The 20,672-nt window shown below is 41.6% G+C and overlaps 1 protein-coding gene across 1 annotated transcript in view; it reads right to left on the reverse strand.

The window, feature by feature from the left end:
- Nucleotides 1-20,672, reverse strand: part of LOC120534744 (gastrula zinc finger protein XlCGF26.1-like) — a 534,784-nt gene that overhangs the window by 258,657 nt on the left and 255,455 nt on the right. The window contains exon 3 of the mRNA XM_039762326.1: nucleotides 5,898-6,431. Within this exon, the coding sequence (XP_039618260.1) occupies nucleotides 5,898-6,431 (534 nt within the window). The remainder of the gene's footprint in view (nucleotides 1-5,897; nucleotides 6,432-20,672) is intronic.

Raw genomic sequence — 20,672 nt, forward strand, 5'->3', positions numbered from 1 at the left:
TTGCCGCAGGTCCAACGACATGACCATGAAGCCGATCATCGAACTGAGACATAGAGTGTCCTGGTGCCAAGTGCACATATGAGCACCCCTATGCTTGAACATGGTGTTCGTTATGGACAATCCGTGATGAGCACAGAAGTCCAATAACAAAACACTACTCGGGTTCCGATCAGGGGGGCATTCCTCCCAAGTCTCACTGTCATTGCCCATGTGTGCAGAATGAGGGAGTCGCCAGAAGGCATGCCCTCTAGCACCTACTTCAGTGACTCCAAAAAGGGTGGGTACTCCAAACTGCTGTTCGGCGCATACGCACAAACAACAGTCAGGACCCGTCCCCCCACCTGAAGGCAGAGGGAGGCTACACACTCGTCCACTGGGGTAAACCCCAATGAACAGGCTCCAAGTCAGAGGGCAATAAGTATGCCCCCCGCTCGGTGCCTCTCACCAGGGGCAACTCCAGAGTGGTAGAGAGTCCAGACACTGTCAAGGAGATAGGTTCCAGAGTCTATATTTATATCTGCCACTATATCTAGCCAGAACCTCTTGACCTCACGCACTAGCTCAGGCTCCTTTCCCTTCTGAGAGGTGACATTCCACGTTCCAAGATCCAGCTTCTGTTGCTTAGGATCGGACCCCCAAGGTCCCTGCCTTCGGTGACCACCCAACTCAAACTGCACCTGACCTCCTTGGCCCCTCCTACAGGGGGTGAACCCATGGGAAGGGGGACCAACGTTGCCTCTTCGGGCTGTGCCCCATGGGTGCAGGCCCAGCCACCAGGTGCTTGCCATCGAGCCCCACCTCCAGGCCTGGCTTCAGAGGGGAACTCCGGTGACCTGCGTCCAAGTGAGGGAAAACACCATCCAATTTTTTTGTTCTTCATAGGAGGATTGCTGAACCGCTCTTTTTCTCATCCCTCACCTAGGACCAATTTGCCTTGGGTGACCCTACCAGGGGCATAAAGCCTTGGACAACAGAGCTCCTAGGATTATTGGGACATGCAAACCCCTCCACATGATAAGGTGGCGGTTCGAGGAGGGGATTTTCTCCCAGTATGTGGATTGTGGAAAATAGGACTATTGACCTACTGTATGCAAACGTTAAAGACGCAAAGACGCATACAGCGCCACCCCGCTGCCTGCGCTTGGGAAAGCAGATCATAACCTGGTTCAGCCTCACTACAAACCATGAGTAAGGGAGCTACCTACAACCACATACTCATTCAGGAAGTGGTCCCCTGAGGCAGAGCAGGCTCCAAGAGACTGCTTTGGAACTACGGACTGGGATATCCTGCAGGGATCATATAGTGAGAACATTGAGGAGGTTGTTGACTGCACTACTGACTACATCAACTTCTGTATGGACATTGTAGTTCCAGTAAGAACAGTACGCTGCTATGCTAACAACAAGCCATGGATTACAAGTGACATCAAGGGCCTTTTGAACCAGAAAAAAGGGCTTTTAAAGGCAGTGATCAGCATGAGCTCAAGTGCGTGCAGAAGGAACTCCAAATCCAGCTCAGGGCGGCGAAGGGGCAGTACAGGAGAAAGCTGGAGCAGAAGTTGCAGAATAACAGCATGAAGGAAGTACACTTGTACAGAGGCAGTGGTGCTATAAGAATCATGTCTCTGGACTTCTCTAGCACCTTCAGCACCATCCAACCTCAGCTCCTTAGTGACAAGCTGACAGAGATGGGAGTAGATTCATACCTGGTACCATGGATCGTGGACAGACCTTTGTATATGCGTCTCGGAAACTGCAGGTCTGACATTGCGGTTAGCAGCACAGGAGCGCCGCAGGGGACTATATTTTCTCCGGTCCTGTTCAGCCTATATACATCGGACTTAAAATACAACTCGGAGTCCTGCCACGTGCAAAAGTTCGCGGACGACACTGCTATCGTGGGCTGCATCAGGAGTGGGCAGGAGGAGGAATATAGGAACCTAATCAAGGACTTTGTTAAATGGTGCGACTCAAACCACCTAAACCTGAACACCAGCAAAACCAAGGAGCTGGTGGTGGATTTTAGGAGGCCCAGGACTCTCATGGACCCCGTGATCATCAGAGCTGACTGTGTGCAGAGGGTGCAGACCTATAAACATCTGGGAGTGCAGCTGGAGGATAAATTGGACTGGACTGCCAATACTGATGCTCTGTGCAAGAGAGGACAGAGCCGACTATACTTCCTTAGAAGGCTGGCGTCCTTCAACATCTGCAATAAGATGCTGCAGATGTTCCATCACATGGTTTTGGCGAGCGCCCTCTTCTACGAGGTGGTGTGCTGGGGAGGCAGAATAAAGAAGAGGGACACCTCATGCCTGGATAAAATGGTGAGAAAGGCAGGCTCTATTGCAGGCACGGAGCTGGGCAGTTTGACATCCGTGGCAGAGTGACAGGCACTGAGCAGGCTCCTGTCAATCATGGAGAATCCACTGCATCCACTGAACGGCATCATCTCCAGACAGAGGAGCAGCTTCAGCGACAGACTGCTGTCACTGTCTTGCTCCACTGACAGACTGAGGAGATCATTCCTCCCCCACACTATGTGACTCTTCAATTCCATGTTAACATTATACAAGATTATAGACTGTTACACTTTATACTTTTTATACTGTTATACTTTTAACTGGCACACAGAAGAATGAGCACATTACTCCTGTATTATCCTCACTGCACTGGCTGCCTGTTCAGTTTAGAGTTCATTTTAAGATTCTTTTATTTGTTTTTAAGTCCTTAAATGGGCTTGCTCCGCTCTACCTCGCTGAGCTGCTGCATATGCACTCTCCTTCCCGCTCACTCAGATCAGCTGGTCAGCTGCTTCTCGATGTTCCTAGGACTCAGCGAAAGATTAGGGGGGATAGGGCTTTTTCCGTTGTGGCTCCAAGACTCTGGAATTCACTGCCGATCCACATTAGACAGGCCTCCTCACTGCCCATTTTTAAGTCTGCTCTTAAGACTAACCTTTTTGGTTTGGCGTTTGATCCTGTGTGAGCAGTTGATTTTACTCGGTGTAAACTCTGTTTAGTTGTTTTTACTATGTTTTAAATTTGTTTTATTTATTGTATTTTATCTACTTATTTATTATTTTGTTTAAATTTGTTTTAGTCTATGTTCAGCACTTTGGTCAGCGGCTGTTGTAGGTAAAGTGCTTTATAAATAAAGTTGACTTGACTACACCTCCACCTTGCATTTTTTAACTTGCACTGCATTTTTATCACTCTTTAAGTAATATTGTTTTTATCAGTATGCTGCTGCTGGATTATGTGAATTTCCCCTTGAAGATTAATAATCTATCTATCTATCTATCTATCCATCCATCCATCAGAAGACTGGAGATGACAGGCAGGTGATGGTAATTTATTCAAAACAACAAATAATATACAACAATAAAGTAAGCACACTGTAGGGAAACCAAGATAGTGGAATGCAAAGTCTCTCTTGAACAGGAAACCCCCTCTGGTCAAAAGGAGTTACTTTACTAAACTTTTTGACAATAATCTTCTTATATAATACGCTACCGTGGCTGTTCGTATGTCTGTCCAGGATTTTAAATCACCTGTAGCTCGCAAACCGTTTCACCCATTGACTTGAAATTTGATACACATATACTACATGGCGTCTACTACATTTTTTGCTGTACATTTTTTTGTGTACAGCACTCTTGTAAATAAATTTGCACCTTTCACCCTTCAATTTTTGTCTGTGTCTCATTTCTCCATTGATCCCGTTTGGTTCATGAACTATCAGATGTCCAGAGTGTAGGCTGGGGCCACTTCCAACTATACGGGATATCACACACTGTCAGTCCTAACATATCAAATCCTTTTGTAATTCATTCTAAAAAATGTCTTTATTTGGTGAACATTGCTAGTACTTTCTAAAAGCTCTTTGAAAGAACATTTTCTGGGTGAAAAAAATAAATTCCACCTTTAGTTTAACATAACAGTTCAGTAATTAACAATTTAACACCAAAATAAAATGCAGGTATTTCAGAACATTTATATTTTTAAGGGTGGTATGCCATGACAAAGGGTTGATAGCCCCCGGTGTAGATCTTCTCCAACGAATCCCACTTCTGGAGGTGGCACCCAGTCTGAATTCTTTGCGGCCCAGAAGATTCCGATTTGTGAGGATTGTTGGCCACATCCAGTACTGTAATATGCATAGCAAAGTGTATTCTGTCTTTTTAATTTTTTGTATCTTTCAGTTATGAATTTTTTAAAAAGCAATTGTTTGTGTAAACTTAGTGTCATATTTGGAGTACGGATGCTAATTAATGTGACTCCTCACAGACGACAGGCACCCTCAGGCGATGGTGGATGCTGTACAGGTAAGTCAGCTCTCTCCAAGCCTTTTCTAATTGTATTCTATTAAGTTGACATGTATATTATTTGGTAATAAGTTATGTGCCCCGACTTATATACAGTTTTGCATGTTTTATTATCTAAAGCAAACAAACAAAAACAAATTAAAATTAAAAAAAGCATTTCTTCTTTTAGTGCGCTGCCACAATATTAAAACATAATTTGGCATGGTGTACAGCATGATCATGTGTATATTTTGGACTTAAATTTTTATTTTATTGATTTTGTATTAATCGTTTGTGTTTATAATTATTAGTAACTGATTTGATTTATTATTTAATAAGCATTGGCGAGAAGCTGTTTGTTCTTTTTTTTGGTCAAGGTATGTTTTTTTTTTATTTTTTGTTATATTAAAATAGCAAAATATATAATATTATAAAGCTGAACTATTAGTTATTGTGTGAGGCCATGTATATTATAAAGTTTTTTCTTTTTTCTGATGAAATGTGTATAATATATTGTAAATAGTTCTATATGTAATACGTATGTTATGAAAACAGAGCTAGGCACACGATGGAGGCTGTAGGAGCTTTGGTGAGAAGCCGTTTGTATGACGCCCTGTTCTTTATTTTGTTTCTGGAAAAGGAAAAAATATGAACTTCTATGGTCTCCTCCATGTTTTTGACACAACACTAAGTAGGATCAGGGGTAGGCAATGTCAGTCCTGGAGAGCCACAGTGGCTGCAGGTTTTCATTACAACCCAATTGCTTAATTATAAACCAATCCTTTCCAATCTCAGACCTCGTTTAATTTTATGGCTTGCTAGTCTGCAATGTAAGGTTCTTTTATCGTAGATTTTCTTCCTTTCCAAGGATATCATCAAAATGATTTGAAGCCTATCACTTTTTCTATTAAGTGTTTTAATGAATCAAACAGTGCATGATGAACACACAGAGTTGTAAATCGAAACAAGCTAGATGGTGAACAGCTGACTGCTTTGTCATTTACATCTTATTGCTAATAAGGAGCCATTAAAACACTGAATTCAGCTATTTAAGATTGAAATAAGCACTTAAGGGTGGGGAACATTAGCAAATGAGACCACTAAAATTAAGCATCAAAATGTCACTTAAGGAATAAGTGCTTCATCAGCAGTAATTGACTGCTCATTAAGAAACTGGGTTGGAACAAAAACCTGCAGCCACTGCAGCTCTCCAGGACTGACATTGACTACCCATGAGTAGGATGGATTTGTGTCAGTTACATGTGCTTACTGTCCAGGCAGGAGTAAACCTCACTCTTTAGTCAGGACAGTTCAGTTGTACATCTCTCCGGTGTGAATTCTGGTGCATCTCTAAAGTGTACTGCTCTGACAGATTTGTTTGTCACGTTCCAAACAGCAATATGGCTTCTCTTTGAGATTCATTTCTCAACAATAGTTTAGTTTGCTTACTTTTCAGGACAAGACTGAACCTCATTCTTGAGTACTGAAGTGTTCTTGTTTTACTAGACTAATTTTTGAACTTCTACTGTTTTTATTCTGTTGTGAACTTTCGTATGTTTCTGAAGATGGCCTATTTGTGAAAACTTTTTACCACAATCATTACAGCAATATGGCTTCTCTCCAGTGTGAACTCTCGTGTGTTTCTGAAGATCGCCTTTTTGTGAAAACTGTTTACCACATTCATTACAGCAATATGGCTTCTCTCCAGTGTGAACTATCATGTGTTTCTGTAGATTGCTTATATGTGAAAACTGTTTACCACATTCATGACAGCAATACGGCTTTTCTCCCGTGTGAACTCTTGTGTGTTTCTGTAGACTGCCTGTGTCTGAAAACTGTTTGCCACATTCATTACAGCAATACGGCGTTTCTCCAGTGTGAACTCTAGTGTGTTGCTTTAGACTGCCCATCTCTGAAAACTGTTTGCCACATTCATTACAGCAATATGGCTTTTCTCCAGTGTGAACTCTTGTGTGTATCTGAAGACGGCTCATATGTGAAAACTGTTTGCCACATTCATTACAACAATATGTCTTCTTTCCCGTGTGAACTCTCATGTGTTTCTGAAGAGCACTCCTGTTAGAGAATTCTCTGCCACATTCCACACTGCAGTGATCTTTCTTTCCTGTGTAAAAATTAAAACAAAAAGGAAAAAAAAGTGCTTACTTTCAATTTGCTGCCTTATTATCAACATTGACTCACATTAAATACATGATGGCTGAAATTAGGAACAACCTTTGATCAGCATAAGCAATTATAAAACTTTTGTTGTACTAGGAAAACACACTTAATTTTATGTCCTTTATTACAACTTCTCACCAAGGCCACATGTATAAAACTTCCTTTTGCTCGGCCACATATATGAAAGCTGTTTCTTATGCAAAAGTTAGGATTTAAAAAACTAGAACTTGCCATTTAAATTGGCTCAACGTTACCTCAAGTTTTGAGCATTTCTAAATCCCATGCAGACTTTATTTGTGTTGGCATTTTAGGAACTCCAGGCAGAAAAACCAAGAACTGAATAGAAAATCTCATTTTATTACACATTTCACATTCTGATGTTTGGCAGGCTACAAAAGTAGTAATAATAAATAATAATAATAATAATAATAATAATAATAATAATACATTTTATTTATACAAGGCGCCTTTCAGAGAACTCAAGGACACCGAACAAACAAATAAATACAAAACACAATTATAAACAACTTAAAACATCAGAAAATCTAAAAATTAAAACCAAACAAAACCACTATAATTAGGAGAAAGAAGAAAAAGCCATTTTAAACAGATGTGTTTTAAGTTTACATTTGAAAGATGAATATGATTTGATATTACAGAGATCCGCAGGTAATGAGTTCCAGTGCTTGGGAGCAGAACGGCTGAAAGCTCTGCTCCCCATGGTGGTTAGACGGGAGGGAGGAACGGTCAGATGGGTGGAGGAAGAGGATCTAAGGTTACGGGATGGAATGGCAACATGTAGAAGGTCAGACAGATATGGAGGTGCGAGGTTATGGATGGCCTTAAAAGTTAGTAGCAGAATCTTAAAATCAATATGAAACTTGATCGGGAGCCAATGAAGCTGCTCCAAGACTGGAGTAATATGGTGAAAAGATGGGATTCCAGTGATGATACGTGCTGCAGAATTCTGGACTATCTGAAGCTTGTGAAGAGATTTATTAGGGAGACCAAAGAGGAGTAAATTGCAGTAGTCCAGCCGAGAAGTGACAAGACTATGAACAAGAATGGCAGGAGTATGAGGAGTGAGGGAGGGACGAATGCGATTAATATTACGTAAGTGGAAGTAAGCAGACCGGGTGATGTTATTAATGTGACATTGGAAAGATAGAGTACTGTCGAGGATGACACCCAGACTCTTGACCTGAGATGATGGGGAAACAACAGAGTTATCAATAATAAAAGAAAGATTATTGGTTTTGGATAATGATGATTTTGAACCAATGTGCAAAACCTCAGTTTTGTCACTGTTTAATTTAAGAAAATTTGAAGAGAACCAGGATTTAATTTCAGAAATGCAATCAATAAGTGAGGGTGGTGGAAAAGAGGAGGTGGGTTTACCAGCAAGGTAGAGCTGGGTGTCATCAGCATAACAGTGAAAATTAATGTTATATTTGCGAAAAATATTGCCAAGGGAAGAAGGTAAATAATAAAGAAGAGGCCCCAGGACAGAGCCTTGGGGCACACCAGAAGTAACAGCGGTGGGTTGGGATGTGAAAGTTTTAAGCTGTATGAACTGAGTGCAGCCTGAAAGGTAAGATCTAAACCAATCAAGTGGAGTGTGAGTAATGCCAATCAAAGATAATCTATTAAGGAGAGTGGTATGACAAATAGTATCAAAGGCCGCACTCAGATCAAGAAGGATGAGAATAGTGATTAGACCAGAATCAGCAGCCATAAGGAGGTCATTAGTAATTTTAACAAGTGCTGTTTCTGTACTATGAAGGGGGCGAAAACCAGACTGGAACTTCTCATATAGATTATTGTGGGACAAGTGGGTGTGAAGTTGGATAGCTACTATTTTTTCAAGAATTTTGGAGATAAAGGGCAAGTTAGAAATGGGGCGAAAATTATTAAAATTAGTAGGATCACAACCAGGTTTTTTTAGTATTGGGGTTATAGCAGCAGTTTTGAAAGATGAAGGAATAATACCAGTAGTAAGAGAAGAATGAATGATGGCAGAAATAAGAGGGACTAGAGAGGGGAGGCAGGCTTTAACCAAAACTGTAGGCAGGGGGTCCAGCTGACAAGTAGATGACTTGGATTTGCAGATGAGATCTGAGATTTCAGAGGAAGTGGGAAGCTGGAAAGAAGAGAAACAGTGAATAGGTGAGTGTAGTTCAGAAGAAATACAGAAAGGATCTGGACCAAGGTGCTGATGTATCTTTTGGATTTTCTCATTGAAAAAAGACATAAGAGAATTACAGAAGGCAGTTGAGTGAAGGTGAGATGGTAAAGAGTCTGGAGGTTGTGTAACATTATTAAGTAAAGAAAACAAAGACTTGGTGTTACCTGTATTACTAGTAATTAACTGAGTGTAATAATTAGATTTGGTTTGAGCTATACAATCCTTGTAGTAGAGTAGATGATTTTATACATCTCTTTGTGGACAAAGAGTCTGGTTTTTAAACAACCTTTCAAGTTGCCTGCCTTTAGCTTTCAGAAGCGAAGTTCAGGCGTAAACCAGGGGCAGAAAAGGAAAAGAAACAGATCTGGTTTTTAGCGGAGCCAGAGAATTAAGAATACCATTAAGACAAGTGTCATAATATGAGACCAGTTCTATGGGAGAGGATAAATTATAAAAGTCCATTTGCGAATCAATTCTAGAAGACAGCAAATTCAAGTTGATATTCTTAATGTTACGAAAGGCTATGAGATGTGGAAGCTTAGGAACAGAAAAGGTAAGTTTAGCGTTGAATGAGAGGAGAAAGTGGTCGGTTATAGTGAGTTCATCTGCTGTAAGATCAAAAGGAACAACACCAGAGCAGCAAATCAGGTCCAAGATATGTCCTTTACAATGGGTAGGAACATCAGTGTGCTGCTGGTATCCAAAACTCTCCAGGCAAGATAAAAAGTCTCTAGTGAGAGGGATATTGATATTGTCCAGATGCATATTAAAATCCCCCAGCAGAATTATATTTGGAGTAATTACAGATAGATTGGTAAGGAAGGTAGCAAGATCGTTCAAAAAATTGTTGTTAGACTTAGGAGGACGGTAGAAAGTTGCAATGATGGTTGGAACTGGCCCAGACAGTTGACACATAGTCGATTCAAAAGAGCTAACAGCAGGAGCAGGCAACGGCAGGACTTTCCACTTCTCGCGATAAATTATCGCGACACCTCCTCCACTGCCAGATGCACGGGGTTGACAAGTGTAAACAAACCCCAGGGGGGTGCATTCATTAAGTTGTGAAAAGTCTTGAGGTTGCTGCCAAGTCTCAGTTAAACAGAGAAAGTCAAACTTACGGTCAATGAGGAGATCCTGAATGAGATGTCCCTTGCTCGTAAGTGAGCGGATGTTCAATAGACCAAAGCTGACAATGTTGCTGTCGCATTTGACAGTGGTGTTAGTCGACCGAGCTAAGCTGGCCAACACGCTATGGTCAGCGTTCCTATCTGTGTTATGTGGAGGGTGCCGAAAATCAGACCAAAAAGAGTTAATTCCTTTCGAGGTGTCCGTTCGGAATCTATGGCGGGACCCACGATGGATGTATCTCCGACGAGGGAGAAGTATGACGTCCGGGTCGAAATATAGCACCGACACCAAAGGCACAGACTGGAGAAGACGCAGTCGAAGCAGCTCAGCAGCTGGGTACTGGAGGAGGCCAGTCGCAGGTTGAATAACGTGCGACAGAAGACTCCAAACAAACAACCAAGCAAAAATCCTACCAGTTCACATTATAGGCGAGGAGGCCGCAAGCAGCTCAGACGTGCAGAGAATACACCGGTAAGTTTCAAACGAAACGGAGGTTAGGCTGAAGCTAAATGCAGACACAGCATATAGTATATAGCATATATAGCCGCGCAGAGATGTCAGCAATATGGCAAAAGAAATACCATCAAAATCACTAGTCTTAACAAAATCAATATTCTAGTTACCGGCGAGCAGCGGCGACCAGTCCCGCCAGCGTTCACTCAACCGGAAGTCGAAAAGCATACTCTCTAGGTTCAGACCTAAGTGAGTTTTGATGTATCACAATGACATTTTGGCTCATGATGATAACTTAGCTGATTTTGACTCCCTACTGTCTCTCTCTTTGAAGCGTGTGCTGAACTACAGCCTTCATTACAGAGACCACCATGCAGAAATCACAAAATCCCTTTTCTCTTACAGGTTTTAATAGCTGTGGGTTATTCGGCAATGGTGGCTTTTCAGTGTGAAGTGGTGAGGAATCTCTGTCACTCTGGGTCACGTAATGCCATCTGTATGGGATGGTATACTTAAGACGGTAGAGAGATGCATGCAATATCATTACCATCAGGGTAGGCAAGTCCTGATCAAAATTAAATCTGCAGCAACATCTGTTGTCTTCAGCAGTGGTGGTCTTTCTCGGCCTACAAGTCCCTTTATGATTACTGAGCTCACCAGTGTGTTCTTTCTTGTTATTCATATCCCAGACAGTTGAATTGGGTAATCTTAAGGTTTTCTGATGTCTCTAATGATTTCATTATTATTTTCCAGCTTCTTTGACTTTCATTGGCACAGCTCTTACCCCTCATGTTGAACAATGGCAACTACAGAAACCAAAGGTAGTCTGTAGGTACGAGTAGGCGGAGGTGTCTTAGGCCTGCAAGACTAAAGCAATGAAACACACCTGAGGAATCACAAACACCTCTGGCACCAATTGTCCCAAACATTACGGTGCCCTGAAATGGGAGGACGATTCAGAAAAAGTGTTGTCATTTCTACAAGGTGTGACTGAAATGTTTGCAAATCTCCTTAAATGAAAAATAATTCAAATGTAATTAAAGTGCAAATTACTGATTAATTTCCAATTTAAATGGTGGATTAAAGGAGTAAATGCAAGAAGAATGTTTCATTGTCTCAGCCATTATAGAGGGTACTATATAAAACAGAATGCCATGCCAAGTATGAAAAGTGCACCTTCAATAATTAGAATATGTCCTGACATTTACCCACACTTGAACTAAAACCACTTGACACCAAAACAAACAACAAAATGTCTTCTTTCATTCACCAAAGCAAAAGAGAGCAATGGATGAGTGACGCCTCAGTGCACAGGCCTACAGAAGCTGCATTGACCTCGAAGAACAATTAGAAGATGAGAAAACCGAGGAAGAGCACAGCTGTTGGTGTTTCAGCTCTACAGGGGAGTGGCAGGTGACAAAAGGACTGGTAACTTTTGTGACACGCTGGTGACAGTTATGCTCACCGTTATAATGTTAAAGGGTGTCTACTATCAGGACTTATGTTGACTAAGCTAAAATTTGTCAGGTTTTATTGTCTAATTAATCCAATGTGTGTGTTCATGGATGTAATCATTATCTCTGTTATGGCTGCAAACATCAAGCAGTCCAAGCCTGCACTCAATTAAGAGCGCTATAAAGAAGAAATACAACTGAATTAAAGAAGTAGTGTTACACAAATTAATCAGTTTTGAATTAAAAGTGCCCAGATTTTGCTGTTTATTGTGAAATCAGCTTGTAGTCGGTTAACTGGTCTACCGATTTCATGACATGGAATATGTTAAGCCGAGGGCACACGTACAACTGACAGAGTGCACAGAGTGGAAACTGATGAAGAAAATAACTGCTGTGTGGAAATATGTTAAAGTATCTGAAATGTGATAGGAATTTTATATATAAAGTTTAAAATGAAAAAGTTAGTTGTTAGTTGTGGTGTATTTAAAGCAAAGACATTTGCCGCATCTAATCTGATGAGAAAAGCCACCTCCTCAGTTGGTAACGTTATTAAGAGATGGCAGTTAACAGCAAAGGGGAAAATCAAGTTGAGGTCTGGAAGACCAAGACAACTGCTCATAGCATTGCTAGAATGGTAAATCTAAACCCCTGTGTCTTAATTCTTCCTGGTGGTCTTTTGTAGTCGGACTCTGGAGTGGTGATGCACTGTTCTACTGTACAGCAACACCACCACAAATATGACCTCTAAGGAAGAGCCATAAAAAGAAACATTTCCTCACCACAAAATTCAAAGGTTGCAGATGAACATCTAAACAAGCCTGATGCATTTTGAAACCAAACCATGTGAACTGATTAAGTCAAAAAATAACGTTTTGGCCAAATGTGCAAAGGTGTGCTTGGAGGAAAAAGGGCACAGAATTCCATTAGTTAAGGATGGGAGAAGATTAATCATGTTTCAGGCTTGTGTTGAAGCCAGGAGCACCAGGAACTGTTCACTGTTAGAGGGAAGAATGGATTCAATTAAATATTAGAAAATTCTGAAGCAAACATCACACCATCTATAAAAGCTAAAAATGAAAAAATGAGTATGGCTTCTACAAAAAGGATAATGATCAGAACTGCACCCCACAATTCACAATGGACTCCTCAAAGAGCTTAAGGTTTTGTCATGGCTCTCTCAGTTCCTTGAACTGAGCATTAACGACAATCTGCGGTGTGACAGACTGCCTGGGCCCATTCCCAGAAGTGATGCCTTTAGCACAGAAAGACGGGGGGAGATGGCTTATTCTGGATACTGTCTCCCCCAGACCAATAGAGGGCAGCCCCCTTGGCTTGCAACAGGGCCACAGGTTTGGAGCATGGAAGCTCAACCTTGTTGGGGCCCATTGCCACCCCCAGGAGATGCTTGGATGTTTACTGGGCCCAGTTTAGCAGTACTTCCGGCACGTCAGGAGGTGCTGCAGGAAGAAGGTCATTGGACGCCTGGAGCCTCATGTATAAATGGTGTGTACGCACAAAAATGTTGCATACTCCCATTTTCACGCTCACATCGTGATGAATAAAAACTAAACTTGGGTTAAAGCCACTCACATTTTCACGCCAGCTAAATCCTTGGCGTATGCAAATTCCCCGCTTGGTGTTGCAAACTGGAGGCACCCACTGTCAATGTAGTGCTTTTGTTCCAGTGTTGTTTCCCTTTCGGTTTTAAATTAGCATCCCTGACGTGGACTGAAATTAACCACATAATGTTAACTAGCAAAATACCGGTGCTTTGCAGTGACAAAGTACTGCCTTAAAATTTTTATTAAGAAGAAAATTAAACCTTTTTAAACTGAGGGAAAATATACGAATAATTATTTGTTAAGGATCTCTTTGTATACCACATTGTGAGTTCGGCCCTCCGGTTATAATATGAAAAAGCTGTGCGCTGAGCTTACTCTTGAGCATGCAACGTACAGTTGGCCATGTGAACAGTAATCTTGTTTCAAATCTCACAGCTTGGACTGCTGCTGTCATAATCGGTTTGAGTTTCGTGGCTTGTTTCAATTACGACAGTATTTGCAGGACTTGTGTTGAAGAGACATTCGGCATCTGTCAAGCGTTGTAAGTATACAACCGGTTTCATCGATAACTTCACATCCAGCTTTTGAGAGTTTAAACATTCATAAACATCAAAATGTCCACTACTGAAATTGTCACCTGTCAGTCTAAGATGTTTAAGAGGAATTGGCGGTTGTCGAAAGGTGTAAAATATTTGGCCATTTCGGTACACTTGAAAGCAAAAAAACCGAACAATTCAGTGGCAGCCATGAACTCACATGCAGATGCATAGGTGAAGGGCTTAAGCATTTCACTCTTCTAGTGCTCCTGTGTAGTATAATTATCTCCTGTACCATCATCAGTCCACACCTTGAACATGTCCCAGTCATTCAATACATAAGACACAATGTTCCTCCGGATATCAAGAGTGAGCCTGATATGGCTGTGCAATATGTAACAAAGAGAATGGAAAAGGCAGGTGCCATCTCCGGGCATGGAAACCACTCAGTAAGTGACAGTTCTTTGATCGATGGTGATCACCTCGATAGACATGTTAATGGGGGTACAGTTGGAATGATAAAGGAAATGGGTACCTGAACAATGTAAAATAAGTCTAAAATACCTACACAATAACTATAATCATAATAAATGAACAATAAAACAGCGGAGAAGCCGTGGATTAAATAAAAAGGCTGTAGTTATCAGCAGGGAGATGTGAATCCCGTGGCGAAGCAAGGAAGGGAATGTAGAGACCGGACCGACGGACAGCCTTATATAGGCAGCCAACAACGTGGGAGGCGTTGGGATGGGAGACCCAACGCCGCCTCACACGGTGACTGAGCTGCAGGCTATGGACGTATATATGTACGTAAGTAGGATTCAGTTAGCGTTGGGAACCCGCGTACCAAATTTCTTGAAGATGGGCCCATAAGTAACAAAGACCATTGAAAGGTTCAATATGGCGGCCGACAGTGGCATCATACCACCAAAATAAGTACGTACATTGGTTTTGGTTAGTGCAGGGAAGTCGCCTACCAAATTTCGTGAAGATGGGGCCATGAATAAGAAAGTTCAACATGGCAGACGTTGTCAACCGTTATGACCGTTACGCGTAGAATTTCGAAATGAAACCTGCTTAACTCTTGTAAGTAAGCTGTAAGGAATAAGCCTGCCAAATTTCAGCCTTCTACCTACACGGGAAGTTGGAGAATTAGTGATGAGTGTGTGAGTGAGTCAGTGAGGGCTTTGCCTTTTATTAGTATAGATTAATTTAAGGCATCTGATTGTAATTAACCTGTAACAATAAACTGGTTAACGGAATGGCTAAACTATTCCAAATGCCATATTAGCTTTAGCGTTGTTACTCTCAAGTATTTATTCCACTGTATCCGAGAGTGGAATCACAGCTCTACAGCAGCTGATCAGAAAAAGAATTATCGGGATACAGCATCAAGCACATGCTGCCTCAGCCATGCTGTCTATTTGAACTGCTCTCTTATGGCAAATGCTTCACAGCCTTTCCTGTAGGGACATTGCAGTTCAAAAACAGTTTCATCTCAAGAGCTCTAAACGCACTCAATCAGTTCAAGTTCTCCATGTAGAATTGTTTGTACTTATAAATACAAACACCTCACTGTAAACTTGCAATACAGTTATAATATTGCACAACCTGAGCCACTTTATACAGAGCATATTTCCAAATGATGACGACATAATTTTGAACATGAAATGCAGCAAAATATCTTTATTACATTATATAGCTATGAAGAGGATGGAGTATGGAAAAGCCATTGGTCCAGATGACATACCTGTGGAAGCATGGAGGTGTTTAGGAGAGATGGCAGTGGAGTTTTTAACCAGATTGTTAAATGGAATCTTGGAAAGTGACAGGATACTCAAGGAGTGGAGAAGAAGTGTACTGGTGCCGATATTTAAGAATAAGGGGGGTTTGCAGGATCTATAGTAACTACAGGGGGATAAAATTGATGAGCCACAGCTTGAAGTTATGGGAAAGAGCAGTGGAAGCTAAGTTAAGAAGTGAGGTGATAATTAGTGAGTAGCAGGATGGTTTCATGCCAAGAAAGAGCAATGTTTGCTCTGAGGATATTGATGGAGAAGTTTAGAGGAGGCCAGAAGGAGTTGCATTGTGTCTATGTGGACCTGGAGAAAGCATATGACAGGGTGCCACGAGAGGAGCGGTGGTATTGTATGAGTAAGTTGGGAGTGACAGAGAATTACGTAAGAGTTGTACAGGATATGTACAAGGGAAGTATGACAGTGGTGAGGTCTGCGGTAGGAGTGATGGATGCATTCAAAATGGAGGTGGGAATACATCTGGATTCAGCTCTGAGCCCTTTCTTATTTGCAATAATGATGGACAGGCTGACAGACAAGATTAGACAGGAGTCCCTGTGGACTATAATGTTTGCTGATTTGACATTGTGATCTGTAGCGATAGTAGGGAACAGGTTGAGGATATCCAGTAGAGGTGGAGATATGCTCTAGAGAGGAGAGGAATGAAGGTCAGTAGGAACAAGACAGAATACATGTGTGTAAATGAGAGGGAGGACAGTGTAATGGAGAAGATGCATGGAGCAGAGTAGTAGTCACCACTACTCAATGGCCAGAGTAGGGAGGAAGAAGAAGAACAAAACCTGTAAGGTTAAAAGGACTGGAGACAAGAAAGACTGTGCTTGGTGTTGTGGACATTGTGCTCTTGTGAGGAGCGAAGAAAGTGCTTCTCACCTGTAAATAAAGGCGTGCTGTGTGGAGAACCTTGTGTCATGCCTGTCTATGTCGGGTTAGGGTGGCTGTACACACCCTGGGCTTCACAGTGAATAGAACTCAAAAGAGCAATGCATGCAAGACGGCACAAGAATCTCACAGAACTAGAAGCCTTTTGTAAATATGATTGGGTGAAAATCCCCCAAATAAAGAACTGAAAGACTCTTATCGGGCCACAGAAAGTGTTTACAGGCTGTGATTTCTGCCAAACGGGGTGTTACTAAGTAAGGACCATGCAGGTGTCCACACTTTTCCTTCATGCCCTTTGACCTTTTTTGTTACTTTTTGTTACTTTAAAACAGTAAAGGATGGAAATAAAAAAGTAATCTTGTTTAAAATATTAAAGAAATTTGTCATCTTCAGCTTTATGCCTTTTGGAGATCAGGTCTTCTTTTATTTACTTATCTGGTCACAGTAACTGAAATTTTGCCCAGGGTGCATTGAGTTTTGTATGCCACTGTGCAAGCTTTGCTGTTACGGAATTCAGTCTCTACAAGTTGTGTGAATGGATCAAGAGGAGTGAGAGGGCCATTCATGGATTGTTCTTTGTCTGCCACCTCCTCTTAGACTCACCCAGTCATGAGCACAAATCTCCACACAACATCACTGGGAGGACCACTGAGGCAGACCAGTCATGCCAACCTGAGGAGTGGTAAAACTGCACAAGCAACACAAAGTGCTTAACTCACTGCTCCACTGCTTGTTAGGGAAATAAACAAAGGAAAAAGGATTAAATTAAAATTATATACAGCTACTTCACAAAGAAAAAAAAATGTCATATACAACAAAATGGCTTTATTTTCTCATATTCTTCAAAGAGAAACTAACAATTAGACAAACATTTCTAAATACATATATAACAATAAAATGTGCGGCACCCATGCACGGGTGTAATGTTCAATGAACAAAGGCAACAAGACGCACAAAATAAGACAGATATAAGGACTAACATATCTAGTGAATGGAGAGTCCAAAATACACAATGTGATCAATACACAAGGATTTAACATTTCACCATCGTGCACAATTTACTAAATGAACATTTCCCTGTGCTAGTATTTTAAAATAAGAGACTATAAGAAGTTATAAGAGACTGAAACTAATTTATAGCATTTTATGTTTCTACAAAACTATAAAAAATGCTGTCTGGCTCATCACAAATAAGCACAATTTAAAATTAAAATACTGGTCACTACTGTCACAATTACACTTTATAGTTCTGGTCAGCAGCACAAATCTCCAGACATCACACAAGGGTCACTGAGACACACAGACCACCTGCCACACCAGACCTAGGAGGGGGAGCTGCACAGGCCACACATCAAGTGTTTATGTCACAACACCAGATACTCCATGACTGTGCAGGTCAAAGAGGGCACCACCATTTTAATAGGATTTTTAGTGGCACTCAAGACCTGTTAAGACAGCAGATTTAATAAGGAGGCAGAAAGTCAGCTGCACCTCCTCACCCTGTAATCCTGAATGAATGGCTGAAGTGCAGCTCATACCAGTTATAAGCCTAGTACTTCATCTAAACACAAATGTGTAAATCAGAGTAGAGGCTGCAGCTTTTCAGTGCCCTTCAAACAAATCAACACCCAAATTGACTTTCATCTTAGGCTTGTAACCGAGAACTGAACCTGCCTGTTTGTGATGGAAAAAATAACGAGCCTATAAGCGGGCCCTGGATCTGCAACTAGAAGGGGCTTTAATTCAATCACCAGGGGCTACACCCTCTAAATGTAGCTGCATTTACCTCTTCTGTCTCTTTTGGTGGATGAAGACTGAGGATATGTTCTTTCTGAGGCACCAAGAAGCAGACAATGCTTTCTCTGTGTGGGCTGAAAGCTGACAATTTGCTCCCTTTTGGTGTGAGAAGCCATCCACACTGTGCAGAGCAAACAGTTCACACACTTTCTTTGACCTGGAAGCTCCTCTCCATAGAGCCTTGGACATGGACGCCCTGAACTGACTCTAAGAGCCACTCTTCCCAACCTCTGTTCTAGTCCCTGAGCAGTCTGGCAAGATTTAAAAAGAGCCATCATTACAAGATGGGAGTTTCAGTACAATAACTCTTGTGTCAGAGAGGTGCAGAGGGAATAGTTAAGTGCCTAATAGTGAGTTGAGAAAGACAGAATCACAGCACATGAACAAAGGAACAGATAGCAAAGACGAAGAGTGAACTCTGAAGAGAGAAAAGGACCATTTGAACCTGGAACAGCAGCAGTAACAACTCCACATAACATCAGAAATCATCTTTAAGGTCCTGGTATGATAAAACTGTTTATCTGATCCAAGATAAATTAGAACTCTAAACAGCAAGTAAAGAAGCAATCTCTTCTGTGATATGCTTGTAAGTCTCATATGTCTGCGTCCTTTCTTCACTGTCAACAAATAATCAGTTACCAAATTTAAAAAATCCTTCTGTTTATCAACACATTGTATTATTCTGTTTCTTAAATTAAGAGTACATGAGCTGCCTTGATGTACTGTGAGTCTAATGGCCAGAAACCCCCTTCTCATACAGAGGAGTAAGGTAAACAAAGAGAGAGAGCCTTGCAAAGTTACTTTCCTTTGTGTAAACAGAAATTGGAAATTTTTACAAACAAATTTCTGAGAACTGGCAAGTCATCCCAATCTGCTAATATGATACACCTAGTTTCTTTAATACAACATCAAGTCGAGTTTTGAAGATCCCTAAAGTCCTTCTCTCCACACTGCCTGGTAATTTATTCCACATGTCTGTAGTTCTCTGTGTGAAGAAAAACTCTTTGATGTTTATGTAAAACTTTCCCATAACTTTCCAACTATGTCCTTCTGTTCTTGTTGAACTCTTTTTAAATTATCAGCCAAGTAGAGCTCAACTGCTTTAATTACCTTCATGATTTTAAATACTTCAATCATGCCTCCTCTTAATCTCCATTTGCTTAAACTGAAAAGTTTGAACTCTTTTAAAAACTTTTCTGATAACTGTGGTACAGCGGGTCCACAGCTCACGTCAAAAAGGCCACTTTTTAAAATAAATTATCGCCACACTCATGGCTTACAAAGGGGGCATAGTATGCATGGCCGGAGCGGTTCCCGTGTGACTCATGATGCGGATGGTCCTCACTTAATTGAACAGGTGAGGAGTCGTCTGCATCCGTATTTGATGCCGGGAGCTGCCAATTGCCACATCTGATCAACGTATCCATGATAAATAGAAGCCTGAGGTGGCTAGAAAGGCAAGAAAAAAAAAGGAAAAAAAAAAAACGGATGGAGGTTGAGAAGGAGAGAAGGTAGGAAGTAGGGAGGAGAAAGCTGGTGCATGAACGAGCGAAGATGCTCGTAGCAGAGAACACCTGCAGCTGAGCAGTGTGCCTGGGTGTTCGGCCGGCACCCTGGAAGCAGGCGGTAGTGGTCGCTCCCACGGAGCATTATTGAGGAGTGGCACTGACCGGAAGGAGGATGGCTCATTGCCTAAGGCCAGGAAGGCAGTGGGAGTCAGGACTTGGGATGTGAAATACCCAGCGTAAGCGCCCTGGTCACTGGGGAGCCCAAGTCACGGTCAGGTGAAGCCCACTGGAGCCAGGGATCGGCGAGGCGAACAGACCAGCAGGAGAAGGCAGAAAGAAGGTCAGCTGCAAGTAGGGAGGCTCCCCTGCTGCACAGCCTGGACGGGAGAAGCAGGGGAGATCGGCAGTAGAAAAGCATTGTTTTAACCTTGTTTTTCTAAGGATTTATCTCTTGTTTTTAACCTCCATAATTCACAGTATTTTATTAGATTATTTATTTGAAGATTTTTGAGAGATGTTGCACTTATTTATTTGAACACTGCTTTGATTTTGATTGTTGTTATAATAAAAGCACTTGGCACTTTTTGCACCATTCCCTTGTTACATTGTTGTGCCTCAATGTCCAGCTAATCAGTGACATTACCGATGGTATCAGGTTCAAGAGCTCCAAAATGAAGATGGGAGCATGGAGCAGAACCCGCATCGGCACAATAACTCATACCTCGACATCCCTAGAATTAGCCTAGTCACTCTTCACTGGACTTGTCTACCTCTGCTAGGTCTGTTTTGTAGCCTGGAGACTAAAACTGCACACAGTACTCCAGATGTGGCCTGCGGTGTTTTATAAAGCCTCTGCATAACCTCCT

Source organism: Polypterus senegalus, chromosome 8 (genome assembly GCF_016835505.1).
Source record: "Polypterus senegalus isolate Bchr_013 chromosome 8, ASM1683550v1, whole genome shotgun sequence".
NCBI lineage: Eukaryota > Metazoa > Chordata > Cladistia > Polypteriformes > Polypteridae > Polypterus > Polypterus senegalus.